The sequence below is a fragment of the Juglans regia genome, chromosome 11 (genome assembly GCF_001411555.2).
Source record: "Juglans regia cultivar Chandler chromosome 11, Walnut 2.0, whole genome shotgun sequence".
NCBI classification, from domain to species: Eukaryota; Viridiplantae; Streptophyta; class Magnoliopsida; order Fagales; family Juglandaceae; genus Juglans; species Juglans regia.
Window position 1 is genome coordinate 27,018,194 of NC_049911.1, and position 11,486 is coordinate 27,029,679.

The 11,486-nt window shown below is 35.8% G+C and overlaps 1 protein-coding gene across 2 annotated transcripts; it reads right to left on the reverse strand.

Moving 5' to 3' along the window:
• Positions 1 to 1,003: 1,003 nt before the first annotated feature.
• Positions 1,004 to 7,058, reverse strand: LOC109007730 (calponin homology domain-containing protein DDB_G0272472). 2 transcript variants are annotated; one of them, XM_018987534.2, is made up of 8 exons: positions 6,820 to 7,058; positions 4,328 to 6,693; positions 4,080 to 4,238; positions 3,772 to 3,951; positions 3,358 to 3,552; positions 2,415 to 2,513; positions 1,744 to 2,337; positions 1,004 to 1,617 (listed from the first exon to the last, which is right to left on the reverse strand). In XM_018987534.2, exons 2-8 carry the CDS (start codon positions 6,623 to 6,625, stop codon positions 1,258 to 1,260), a joined length of 3,885 nt encoding a protein of 1,294 aa, XP_018843079.1. In that variant the 5' UTR covers positions 6,626 to 6,693; positions 6,820 to 7,058; the 3' UTR covers positions 1,004 to 1,257. The 2 variants fall into 2 exon arrangements, with proteins under 2 accessions (XP_018843079.1, XP_018843078.1); XM_018987533.2 differs by having other exon boundaries at positions 4,328 to 6,698.
• Between the last annotated feature and the right edge of the window lie 4,428 nt (positions 7,059 to 11,486).

Below are 11,486 nucleotides of genomic sequence, written 5' to 3' on the forward strand. Positions count from 1 at the left end.
GTCGACTGATATTAGATGATGGTTCAGTTTGGAGTGAAGGCTGCAAATTAAGGAGAACAAGGGGAGCAAGACCAAAGATCCATGTATGCATGTATTAGGGCAACATGGCAGTCCAGTCAGCGGCTTCATGCTCCATATTAACAAGGTATGCATACGTGTACGTGTAAAATGAATTATATAAATGGAAAGTTGTTACTACTTTTTCTTTACTAGGAACCAAGATGAGAGGTCGTTGGTAAACCAGGACAAAACAAAAGAAGTAACTTTTTTTCAGACAACTGTCATTTTCTTCTGCTTGCTTTTTTCTCAATGGGTTGGTTAGTCAAAGTCTCAAGCAAGCTCGATGGCAATTGGTTCATAGTATCTATCCAAGGCTTCAAAGTCAAATTCCCTCGTCTCATTCGAGATTCGTCTGGACACAGCAGGTTAAAGTGGGTCGGCAAGGACTGTGAGTGTGGGGGATATCAACATTGAAATTAAGGTAGCCTACGACCAAAAACGAAGAAAAACTACACGTACATATAACGTATGAGAAACGGGAATTTGAAACGGATCGTAGTTGGGTCAAGATTTCTTTAGAAATTTTCAAGTCTCGATACACACTTCACAATACGGGATCCAAAATCCCAAGAGATTCCCTTTTTCAACGACGAGAATGGTTCGGATTTTCTATGGTGGGGTGATGAGTTTGAAGATTTATAAATTAAGAGATCTATATTATTACAGGTATCATAAATGTTTCTTTCAGTTAATAATAATTATTCGAGTTTTTAGATATCGTTTATAAAAATTTTAATTTATAACATCATGAACACTTCTTCAATTCTTCCAGTCAACAACTGCGACAAAGTGAATTTAGCTTTAATGTAGTCCTCTTTTGTATTCAACATCAAATTGGGATTTTGAAACTTGCAACTGAAAAAGAACAATATTGCTCAGTGTGTGCAAGTGCCCGGCCGCCGCGGGTTGGTTGTGGGGGAGGGGGATGCAATAGGTTCCAAAATTATCAAATTCAATTAATATACTAATAGAAGCAACACTTGGGCAAAAGTATATGTTCTTTGTAAAAGAAATTAACAGAATACCAAACCTAGTGTGGAGTATGAAAAATAAAAAGCCACTTATCATAACTGAATATCACTAGCAGAAAACAAATCCCGGGAAGAAAGAATTGCTTATATATATTATCTACGGTAATCTCTCACCCAACCTCTATAGGATACCTAGTTAATAATGATGATGTATTAAGCTGTGTATTTAGAAACCAAACCTTTGCAACCCAAGATCAAACAAGAAGCTGCTGTTTCCCACCAAGAACAAGGCAAAAACAACCAGAGCGGTCAGGAGGACCCACATCCATGGCTGCATCCTTCTCTTAGTGCGGTTGCGAAGAGGCAGTGGAATTGATTTTGCTTTGCTCTGCTTAGTAAATTGTGATGGTTTTTTAGACCTCTTTGCTACCGTCATGGTATTCTCTCCAGTTTCAGACTCCTTGGGAGTTTCCAATGGAGTTTCCGAGCTTGGAGCAGATTCTCCTTCATTAGCACCATCAGTAGCCTCTACTGCTACTGTGGCCACCTTCTTTTTATCTTTCTTCCTTGCTTTCTTCTCCCTTTCCTGGATACAGATCACATCCACATCGAGTTAATACAGAAGCACAAATAAGAGGCAAATGCAAGTATAGATACGGTATGCTAAAATGCTAATTCTGGTCATGGAATTGGGAGCATCAGTGGAATTTACCTTCTCTTTCTGTTCAGCTTCCTTCTGTGCTCTTAACATAGCCCTGGCTTGGGCCTTTTCAGCATTTCGCTTTTTCCTCTCAAGGGCCTCCTTGGCCTTGGCCTTTTCCTCCAACAAATGCTGCTCCCTCAACTTCGCTTTTGCCTCTTCTCTTCTCAATTCCTCCATCTTCCTGGCCAACTCCTCTTCCTCCTTTGTTTGCTTAGGCTTTTCTTCTCTTATCTCTTTAATCTCATCTTTGCTAGAAACATTTGCTAAGCCATTCCCCAAAGGAGCAGGTTTTACAGGCTTTTCAGATATATTAGTTGTCTGTTTCTTTTGTTCCACAGCTTTCTCATCAGAAAATAGCTTCACTTTTTCAGTTTCCACTTGCACAATTTGTTTCTTTTGTTCCACAGCCGACGGCAGGGACACAGGCTTATCCTTGGCCACCCTTTCATAAACCACCTTGGGAATTAGAGGTGGCTGCTCATCCGGACCAAGTGACCGGCCATCCAGTGTCCTCAGTCTCCTCAATGTGCTCCTAGTGTTGCACCTGATATATTCCTTCCGGAACTCATCGTTTTGGTTCCATAGTTCCATAACTTTCTCCGTCTAAACAGTAGATCTGTCAGTGCAAAACTAAAGTTGATTTGCTAGAGAATACCAACAAAAGGACCACATGAGCTCACCTGGTTAATGCAAAGTCTTTGAAGTTCCTCCCTCTTGCCCTCTGATGCTAAATCAGTAGCTGCCCTAACGTCATCCTTGTACTTCCAAAAGTGTTTGTTCTGCATATTTAAAGAATAAGAGTTGGGTCAATATCTCTCCATGTGAACATCTTTGTTAACCTTCAATACATACATTCACAGAGGTAAACACACGCTAAATCTATTCTGGTTGGTTATGTCACTTCTTTTTAAAACCATCGGAGTGCAGACACTGACAATTTTTGCCAACTAAATAAGCTAGTGGAGTCGGAACATAATGGGAGAAACATTCTGCTCTAAAACTGCCAACAAAAACGAACAAGGTACCACCCAACAAAAACATCACAACATAAGCTTAATGGGAAACAGCTTCCAGCATCGTCTTTTAAATTAGATTATCAAATCAGAATAACTTTGAAGTCCATCTATTCTTCCGGTAAAACTTCATTCCAGCTTTCCTGTCAGTCCACAGTTTTTGTCTTTAAGCACTCGCACTTGCTTGCCAACCTGTCACACGGTGTGTATATGTGGGTATGTGTGTGTGTGCCAGAAAGAGAGAGACAGAGAGAATGACAGAGATCATAATCTCAACAAGCAATCAGCTTTATGATCTCTCCCGGACAGACCAATTGACTATTAATAATTGATTGCCAACTTTTTTAATTTAAAATTTCAATTGTAAACATTGTAGTAATCTTCTTAGATGTAGAGTCAAAATCTTCAACAAATTACAAAATCTAAGATGTCCTATGACCAAAATCGCTGGACAAGACTTTCTATTCTGTTGTGACATCTTTGTAAAGTACCCCAATAACAGTTACTTTATATGTTGAGAAAATGCAGCTATCCCCTAAAGGAAGAAGGTTCATGCATACTACTCGAGCATTAGAAAAAGGATAAACGTGCAAACATTAAAACAAGATACCTTGTCATGCAACTGTTTCTTCAAGCTCTGTAAATGTGCATATGCTTCTTGGCGAATATTATCCGCTGCTTTAAACTGAGCATATAATTCATTGAACTTTTCATTTTCTTCATCATACCTCTTTTTTGCAGCTGTAGTGACAGCTTCAGCTTTCAGGACATTGTCTCTGAGTATATCGAGTTCCTTTCTCAGAAACTGTAGATTAAAGAAAATCAGATAGGCTATTCAAGGCCTGTCTATACTACTATAAAGTATAAACAGAGAAGTTATCCCATATGTGAATATAGAGCTTCTTAACTGTATACAGGTTTAAGGTGCATAAATTTAACTATAGATATTTGAACTGTGGTAGCTCATGTCACCTGCTACATACATAAAAATTAAATGATTATGAGAGCAACCAGACAACAGTACCTTCAAACGTGCTTCAATTTCATCTTTCTGATCTAAAGCCGACTGAACATCATCCTGCCTACCCATATCAGAAGAGAGCTTTTCACGAAGTTGCTTCAGTTGCTTGATTTCACGAATCAACTGCTTTTCTTCACTCAGAGGCAGGGTTTCATGTTGAATTGCATGTTCCATATTACGTATCTGTTTACAAGCCATAAATTGAAAAAAGATAGGCATACTTTCCTAAAGACAACCAAATTAAAGTAGATCATAGAAACTTCCCCCCATTCAGCTACCAGCAGAAAAAGGGCAAGTGAGTGCATACATACCCTGGCATCAATATCCTCAACAGAGATTGAATTCTTCACTCTGTTATTCACAGATTGAGCAGAATCCATCTCCTGGCGTTTGGACTTAAGCAAGTCTCGTGCAGCTCTCTCTTCCAACTTGGTAGCTTTAAAATGATCACCAGACTCCTTCCAAGTGGCCTAATAGTAGGAGCATCAAGAAAATCATGTAACAAGAAGCAAAAACCTTACTCTAAAAAAATTGTGAAGTAAAAGTCAATATTCCTCACCCTTTTCCTTTGGATTTCAGCTCGAATAGCATCCCGAATTTGAGTCTTCTCATCAACTTGAAACTGAGCATGATTAATCTGTTCTCTTAAATTTTCTTCATCATATCTTGGAAGCCTGATTAAATAGTAGAAGGGGTGTTGGACAACCTCAGAAATTTGTCCTTCCAAAGCATCACAGGCGGAACCTCCTGGAGAAGTTGTTGAGGTTTCATGCCCATGAATACAGGTGGTGCCCTCAGCTACTTGAGATGTTGGTTTGTCACCACTATTTGTACCAGTTAACTGATCAACTCCATCTTCAACATGTACAGCATCTGACACACAGTTAAGTGCACTTTCTGTCGAAGTAGCTGAGCCATCCTGAACCTTGGAATCGGATTCAATACCATCATCACAGGGCATATCCCTGCTACTTAGTGTGGACAGGTTTTCAACTTCAGACTCTGATTTCACATCAGCACCTGCAGTATTAGACAATTCATTTTCAACCAAACCATTTACATGGGATTCCACCTCTGTAGCAGCAATAGAATGAGGGTGGCCATCATCACAATCAATGACCACAGTTGAAACTTCGAATCCTTCCTTCAGGGCATCAGTTGGAAAGTCGGATACTTTTTCGTCTGAATCAATGACAACAGAACCTGTATCAGTTTCTGACTTCGCATCATTGGCCTCATGGCTACTTAAAATGGCATCATCAAGGCCATTCTCAGCTTTAATATTTTCATCCGGACCATTCTCAGCTTCAATGCTTTCATCAGGTTTATCTTCAGCCTCGAGTTCTAATTTTGTATGATCAGCGGGACAAGAATCTGATCTTTCACTTTCATTTGTACCTAAGTTTTCAACTCCAGTCTCTGGCCTCTGATCATCAGCAACACAAGTTGAAAACTTTTCAGGAGTTGGAGAAGCCTCCTCATTCCCAGTATCCTTTTCTACTACCGAATCATCATCAGGAGCAGTAGGGAAATTTTCACAACTTTCTCGAAGTACAATCCCACACACAACAGAGGCAGGCAAGCAATCCACATCTTGAGAAGACCCATTTTGTTCAGGGGCGTTTTGAATGCTACCAACCAATTCATTATTAACAAAGCTATCTGAAATGCTATCTTGATCATGATCACTGGGCAAGCAATCCTCATTTTCACTAGAGACAACTTCTATTTTTGAACTCTGCTCCAAGCCCAACTCACATTCGCCCGAGTTCGCTTCCATGGGAATGTCCTTAGCAGCTGCATTCTCACAAACAATTGGGGGGGAGGGCAAGGGCAAGCTTTCGGCATTTTCAGCTGACCCATTTTGTTCAGCCGTTTTTTGTATGGGATCGAAGGTTTCTGAGGGGCCTTCTTCAGTGTGGTTGATAGGCAAGCCATCCCCATTTTCATCACAGACAGGACCATTATTGCCAACTTCATTTACTAACTCCGTATCAGTGACAGGAAAAGGAGCAGTTTTCGCATTCTGCTCCAAGTCTACCGCAAGGGCCCCAGGTGCACCACCTTCCGGAGGAATCTCATTGGTCTCCAATTCTGGTGCTTCCTTCTCCCGATCCAAATAGTTTCGAACACCCACAGTAACCATATCCCGAGATTCGTAGTTTTCCTTGCCGTCTGTTGACAAATCTGGATTCTTATCCTCATCAACTTTAGCGTCTTCTCCATCAATCTCTTGCAGCTCAGACACAGCAGTTGAGTCGAAATTATTAACTTCAGTTTTGCCATCATGGACCTGCATCGACGACTCGCATAATTCAGACGCAGAAACACCCGAAACCACAGGATGTGATCTCGTAGTCTCTCCAACATCCTCAGAAGACTCCTCGACCTTGATTTTCTCTTCAACCTCGAGCCGCTGAGGCTGCGGCTGCGGATGTGCCTCAGATTCCCCAACATCCTCAGTCCCATTCTCCTCCTCAAGACCATCGCTCCCTCCCAATTGCCCCTCCACGATTTCGCATTGCGAATCCTCTGAACCGCCGCCACCACCGCCCTTGTTCTGATTACATTCCCCATTCTCAACCACGTCCAATTTGACAACCCCACCGGAACCAAGATTCTCGACGTGCCCCCCATTGAGATCCAACGGCTCAACGTGATCGCCAGAAACGGCGTCGCTTACGCCCACGAAAACGTAAGAGCTGTCGGCATCTTCCTTATTCGCATTGCTCCCATTAATAATCATAACCCCGTTGTTCTCTCTGTGCAGATCCTGCAAGCTACACTTCTCCTCCACGTCACCGTTTGGAACCTCAGAGACCTCACCAACACCATGCGCATCCACATCCGCTGTCATTGTTACAGACTAATCTCAAATCCCGCGGGATCCCCCGATCACGATCACACCACGACAACACTAGTGATCTTCCCTATTTCATATAGAACTAATCAAATGGCGGCCAATTTTTTTTAAAATTTACTGAATTAATAACCGAGAAAACATAAATGAGAATAATTCGGTATATTCCGGTGTCAGATTGAAAAACTTACAGAAATGAAGCTGGAGATTCGAGATCCAAAGGATGCAATAATAAACAGATCGAGAGCAAGATGAGCGAATCTGAAACGCCAATGCGGGGCAGTCGACTCGTGGATCTTAGGGTTCCAAGAACGACAAACGAGCGAAACAATGGCGTTAACAGATATATGTGTATATATATATTGAGAGAGAGAGAGAGAGACACAGAGAGATTTTCCTCCCTTCTCTGAATGTGGCTGTTTGGATGATATGAACTCAAAATACACCTTAAAGTTTTCCTTTATTATTCTATTCGATAATAGTAATAATAATTAACAACGCAATTTTTTTCTAAAAATAGTAACTCTCACAAATATTTACCATTTAAAAAAACTCTATATTATAGCTATTTTATTTATTTATTTATTTAAAACTTGCATTTGCAGGAGTCACCTCTCCTCATCCTGCAGGCACAAGAGTTAAAAGATCTGGCAATACATGCGTTGGATCAAGGGAAGCCAATCCCTTATTTTAATGTGAGTGTACACATTTTAATTTTAATTTTTTTTAAAAAAAACAGCTAAATACAGGCATGGTTTTGGTGTTTCTTTCCTGAATCTGCGATTACAGACACCCACGAGGTTGTGATGACACATGATGTCACCATCTTATCTACGTGACAACATCTCCTTCCTCCACCTTATTATTCAAGTTTAACCACATCTTTCTCATCAATCAAACCCTCCCTCTTGGCTCTTACCACCCTATCATGTTTTTGTATTATTTTCAAACAAATTAAGAATGACTTACTTATATTTTCATATATAATGATATATATACAATTAATACGCACATTCTTAAAAATAAAAAAATAAAAAAAGAGAGAGATTTTTTACTTTTGTAGAATGAAATACAGAATTTGAATATTTTAAGACTGACCGACACTATTTTATTTTTATTATTGTTTTATGTTAACGTGGCCATAGGGCTTAAACAATGGATTAAGCTGGATGATTAGTTTAAAGAGCGAAGTAATGATGATTAAGGGGTCAGGCATTATTCTAGAAACTGGAAAGAGTCCAAATCCAACCAGAATGTGGGGCCCATTGCAAAGTGCTCCTTCCCAAACAAACGCGTAAACTAGGAAGAAGTGTTTGTGTGTGTGTGTGTGTGGGTAAGCTTAGCTGCCATTGACCATTTGATCCCGAGAATAGTCGCCGTTATAATACAGCCTTTATTTTTTTATTTTTTATTTTCTGAATCAATCACCGACATGTAGTAGAAGTCAAAAATAGTAGTTTTCTTCGGTCTAAAGCATGTTTTGTGACCTCTAATTTAAGGTCACGTGTTCCTTTGGTCTCCTATTATTTCAGTCTCATTAACGGTACCCTTTTACTTTTCACTTTCACTATTTGTTTGTTTTTTTCCCCCTTCCAATGCTATTCATAACACATATATAATACGAGTATTTCTATTCATAAGTTCATAAACTATATATTAAAAAAATTTATTTTTTTAAATTTTTTTAAAGTTTTTTTTGGTTTTATTATTCTTAAAATAATTAAATTATTATACTCATAATCCATATACCATATATTTAGTAAGAGAATAAAATTAAAAAAATTATAAAAAAGATGGTGTGTGGTGCATGAGGTTTAAGAATAAAATTTTTCATATAATATATAGAAATGAGAAACTATATTGATGTGACGTTTTTATCATATTAAATATTAATATTTTATTGATTTAAAACTATTTCCCACTTCGATTGATGTTGTATTTAATACATTACAAAGTTAAATTTTATGGCTTTTTTTAAAAAAAAAAAAAAAACAAATAAATAAGTTGGGGGCAAAACTCAAGGTAAGGGCTTGGAGGACTTCACGGCCCTTCAAATTTTAAAATTTCATTAAAATTAATTTTTTAAGATTTTTTATATGGTAGATTACTAGATTATATGAAAAAAATAATTTTTCCATTATTTTTTTTTACGTTTTGCATAGAAAAAATTAGAAAATCAGTTGAACCGGTGGATTCGATCCGGTTTGTAACCGGTCTAGTGCGATACCAATTCTTAAAAACGAGAACTGATCCTAAACCGGTGATACAAGTTTTCAAAATATGAAAACCGGTTTAAAGTTTTAAATCGAATCGGACTGGTACATATATATTTTTAATTTTTTATATTATTATTATTATATACATTATATGTTACATTTCTAATTAATATAACATAAAATTCTAATCTTATTATTTAAGTTTATTAATTTTACTAATAAGTTAGATACTACTTATATTATACTACTATAATTGAACATTAAATAATTAGTAATTGTTAATAATAAATACTAAATTCTCATAATTAAGTTTAGTATTAAAAAAAATTATAATATTAAACATATATAATGTCACACATGTAAATAATAAACTGGAAACTAGGTAGAAATCAAAAAAATTAAAAGCTTTGTTTTAGTGATGAATTGGTCCGTATAAATTTTCAAAACCGATATATTTTAGTTCAGTTTTAAAATTTTTTAAAAATTGAATCGAACCGAATCCGTTATAACCTAATTTTGCCTATATAAATTAAATTTGTTTGGTTGTTGTGCTCCTAAATAATAATCATTTTGATTATTACAAGATCTTTTATTTATTTTTCCTCTTGTTTCAAAAAACGAAAGAGTGAGTCATATCAACGAAGAGTCTCAATAAAAACTCTACTTTAGATACAATTAGTGCAATAAAAAAAATGAAAATTTTGAGAAAATATGCCAAATATATTTAATGGTTTTGTATTTTTTTGGATGGTCAAGTAGCCAGATTAGACTTTTTAGTTTTTATGAATGCGGTTGATTTGTCTTCCGCTTTTGGTCATATTCCAGCCAATAGATTAAGGGCAGGTTTGGGGCTAAAAACAAAATACAAAATTCTCATCTCATCTCATCTCATCATTACACCTTTTTCAAATTTTCATATAAAATATAATAAACAATTCAACTTTTTCAAACCCCAATACACATTTTTCAAATCCCAAAACAATAATAATATTAAAATTTAATATTTTAAACTTCAAAACAAAACACAAAATTCTCATCTCACCCCCCAAACCTACCCTAAAGGTACACTTCTATTGATTATTAGGGAAAACGACCGGCTAAAGAAATCTACTTCCATTGTGACAACTAAATAAGTATGTTAAATTCAAGAAACTTGTTAGGTACGTCTATGCATTCAATCACGTATTAATTTTGATATGATCTTTGTTATTAAAAAAATAAAAATTTTAAAAGAAGAAAATGTCATGTGTCTCATAAAAATTATTTTATTCTTCAATTCACACTATTTTATTAAATAAATGTTTTAGATGTAAGTATCGATACGAGATTTAGTTCGTAAACATACTTATAAGAATACTTTCTCTAAATTCAATCTTCAAATAAACACACAAAAATAAAATGACATTCAACGTTAGAAGTTGAGAAGCTAATAAAATAGTTAGCACGCGTGACAACTAGAGTCGATTGGCACGTGAGACTTATCGGTAGTTTGGACAGCATGTAAGGTTTATGCGCCTATCTAAGCCAAGCATCATTATCTTCAACTTATATATCAACAATCTAAAAATTTAAGATTCGTTTGGATAGTAAGATGAGATGAGTTAAAATAATTTATAAATAATAATAAAATTATTAATTAAAATTAGATGATATAAGATGACTCACCGTTGTATCCAAACGAACCCTAAGAATGAAGCACATATAACTTAATAATGGTTCATCCTAAAATAGAAATAGAAAAACACAAGAATAATTTGAGAAAAGGAGATGAAAAAATCTTCTTCTTTTTTTTTTTTTTTGGGGGGGGGGGGGGGGGAAGCCATCTTTTTGAAATAATTATGAAAAATAGTTCATCCATCAATTAATCTCAATGTTAGGCTCAATCATTCTAGCTATGTTTTTACTAAAATAAGAAATATATATATATTTGATCACTTATTTTAATTTTTAGAATATAAAAGATTGCAAAATTAGGAGGTAATTTTGGTCGCTAGGAGAAGAGGAAACATGTTACCTTAATCACAAGGTATAAAATTGTTAAAATTGTATTTGAATGTTAAATTAAGTTGAGTTAAGATGATAAAATATTATTTTTTAAAATTATTATTATTTTAAAATTTTAAAAAATTATAATAATGAATTAAAATAAATTAAAATAAATTTAATAACGAAACGTATAGCGAGCAAGTTGCATGACGTGGTCTGATGAAGTCCTTATCCGCAAAATACAAAGCAGAGTTGAGATAATACATTACACGTGCACCGACATGATTTAATTAAGAATTTAAGACACCCTCGCCTCCGCCTCCTGAGCAAAGCCAAGGGGTAGTATGCCGTTTTCACTTTTCCCCGTCTAATTTCAATCCCCGGACCCCAAGACAAAGTGACGCAGATCCCGTGCTATCTTTTATCATGCTGTACGTTCCTAGTACCTACGATATAAATTCTCCTTCAGTTTTTTATTTTAGAAGAATAGTGTTATATTTATTTATAATTTAATTATATTTTTATTTATAAAATTTATTTTATTAGTTTTTTTTTAATTTTTAATTTTTAATTTTATAATTTTTAACATATCAATAAATAATATGAGAAAAAATAATTTTTTTAAAATATAAAAATATAGGATTTAGAACCGGTAG

Excerpts from the sequence above, each read along its gene's own strand:
- LOC109007730 (XM_018987534.2), bottom strand. The coding sequence starts at position 6,625 with ATGACAGCGGATGTGGATGCGCATGGTGTTGGTGAGGTCTCTGAGGTT. Across the intron at positions 3,952-4,079 it reads TTGAGGATATTGATGCCAGG|ATACGTAATATGGAACATGC; the intron begins GTATGTATGCAC and ends GCTTGTAAACAG. Across the intron at positions 2,338-2,414 it reads AAAGACTTTGCATTAACCAG|ACGGAGAAAGTTATGGAACT; the intron begins GTGAGCTCATGT and ends TCTACTGTTTAG.